The 2,243-nt window shown below is 40.7% G+C and overlaps 1 protein-coding gene across 1 annotated transcript; it reads right to left on the bottom strand.

Moving 5' to 3' along the window:
• Window positions 1–3: 3 nt before the first annotated feature.
• LOC122351483 (2-oxoglutarate receptor 1-like) lies at window positions 4–1,921 on the bottom strand (the record flags this gene model as incomplete). The annotated part of the gene is made up of 2 exons (XM_043248562.1): window positions 1,754–1,921; window positions 4–849 (listed from the first exon to the last, which is right to left on the bottom strand). A coding segment is annotated over exon 2 (798 nt), but the record flags the coding sequence as incomplete, so codon positions are not given.
• Between the last annotated feature and the right edge of the window lie 322 nt (window positions 1,922–2,243).

The following is a 2,243-nucleotide window of genomic DNA, read 5'->3' on the forward strand; positions in this document are numbered from 1 at the left end:
GTGGATGCCTCTCCTCTGTATGCATGACACGCCAGGCCTGCGCAGGCTGTCCACCCTCAGCAGACGCATGATATGGTACGGCAAGAAGCACAGCACAAACACCAGCAGGATCAGAACGGACAGCGTGCGAACTCGGGAGCGACTCGGCCTGTTTCTGGATATGCTGCTGCCCAGAGAGCCTGCGATGTGAGTGTAGCTCCAGCACACCACCAGCAGCGGCAACACGTATCCAAACCCCGTGAGTACCCAACCGTACCACCACACCACCTGGGGATCATTACTGGCGAAGTCAAGGCATTTAGTCATGTTGTCCTTCTGCTGTAAAGTAATCATCCCCAGCATCGGGCCGATCTCCACCAAGGAAATGGCCCAGACTGCCAGACAAGCCAAGATGGCCCATCTTTTCCTCCGGATCTCAGCAGCCTTCAGAGGGTGCACCACTGCCACGTAACGGAAGATGCTGAGGCAGGTTAGGAAGAGGACGCTGCCGTAGAGGTTGTAGTAGAAGCAGAAGCGGATGAAACGGCACATTAACTCCCCCAGAGTCCAGTTTTTGGTCACGTAAAACTGGACCAGCACAGGTAAACTCAACGCATACAGCAGATCAGCTACTGCCAGGTTCACCATTATAATGCTGCTGCTCTTCCAAGGCCTGAGTTTTAGTAGGTAAACAATGATCACCAGGAAGTTTCCCACGAGCCCGACTACAGAAATGACGCTGTACATCACTGGCAGATAATAAGACTTAATGTACTCATCGATAGGAAGACAGTCAGTTGAGTTTATTTCCGGAGACCCCATTGCTTTTTCTTGCTTCTTGAGAACAAATACAGAGATGTGGCGAACGCACTGAAAATGCAAATTTATATTGTTAATTTAATGAGCAATGTGGCCTTATATCAAAGTATATGCGTATATATAAATTAAAATATAAACTTACAGAAACACACTGTGAAGTTATCACGGTCCATTGATGGTATAAGATAGTGATATAGTTTGATATGTCATGTTTTGGATAATTATAGCACAAAAAAAAAAGATTTCTGTTTGACATTTGTTCAGATTCATTCACTGATTTCCCTACCTTTCCATTTTACTTGAATGAGAATTAATTTTTTTTTTTAAAGATTAAAGTGATTAAAAGTGCATATGCATTTTTCACATGCTTCTTTGTTAATATCCACAAAGGGTACCAATAATTTAGGTAGGTTTAATTCAAGCCCCATTTTGTCCTGAAGTAGCTCTAGTCTTCCTCAGACTATTAAAATCTGGACTAGACTAAGTCAGAGACTATTTAAAACCATGACGGAGATAGCAGACTTTTTAAAATCTGATTTAAATGGACATTTTAGTCTAGGACTTAATCTTTGTCTGAAAAAACTGCTCCTAAAAGTATGACAAGTTAATGAAAGCCAGGTAATGACCATAAGTGGCCTTTTGTGTAATACGAATTTCATAAAGGCAAGAAAAAGTAACACATCTCAGTAAAAAATATGACACTAACGAAAAGTTAGACTCTTTCTTTTACAATATTCATTCCAAAATAGAGATTCATTCATGATCAGAAATGAGTGCTGAACAGAAAGACAAACTTGTATTTGGTAGAATAATTATATATATTTTTAAAGATACCACAGTAAACGCCATCATATGACATATCAATCAATGACATATGATGGCTCTTTTTTTGTCTCAGTCATTAGCGTTCACATTTCAACAGGTTTCAACATATAATACATTAATTTGAACTCACCAAGTGCGGCTGATCCCTCACTTTCCCCACATGATAGTTTTCAAGCGTGTATGGATGCAGTCACAAGAGAGTCATGGTCACATTCAGCGTCGTGTGGCTGACTTCTCAAGTGTCATCTGTTTTTTGTATTGTCTGCCTTCACTCCTGAGAAACAAGGTTTGTGAGGTGAGTCAGCTTCTTCATCACAGAAGTGAGCTTTATGCCTTGAGTTAATATTTACCATTTCCTGTAATTTCCCGACGCACTAATTTCCTCAAACACTTCATGAGAATCCTGATCTTTATATCCCACCCAGTACACTGTGATTGAACGTTTGACATTAAAGATGCACTACTCTAAACTGTCTCATGCAGACCCTCCCGCACGCCCTGTGACAAATATGTGTAATGCTTGTGTGGAAAAAATAATCATTATGAATCAAAAATCACAGTTTAGATCAGTTTAGATGACTCCGGAGCTACCAGTGTTTGTTTGTAAAACTGAGTTATAA

The sequence above is a fragment of the Puntigrus tetrazona genome, chromosome 9, assembly GCF_018831695.1.
Source record: "Puntigrus tetrazona isolate hp1 chromosome 9, ASM1883169v1, whole genome shotgun sequence".
Lineage (NCBI taxonomy): Eukaryota > Metazoa > Chordata > Actinopteri > Cypriniformes > Cyprinidae > Puntigrus > Puntigrus tetrazona.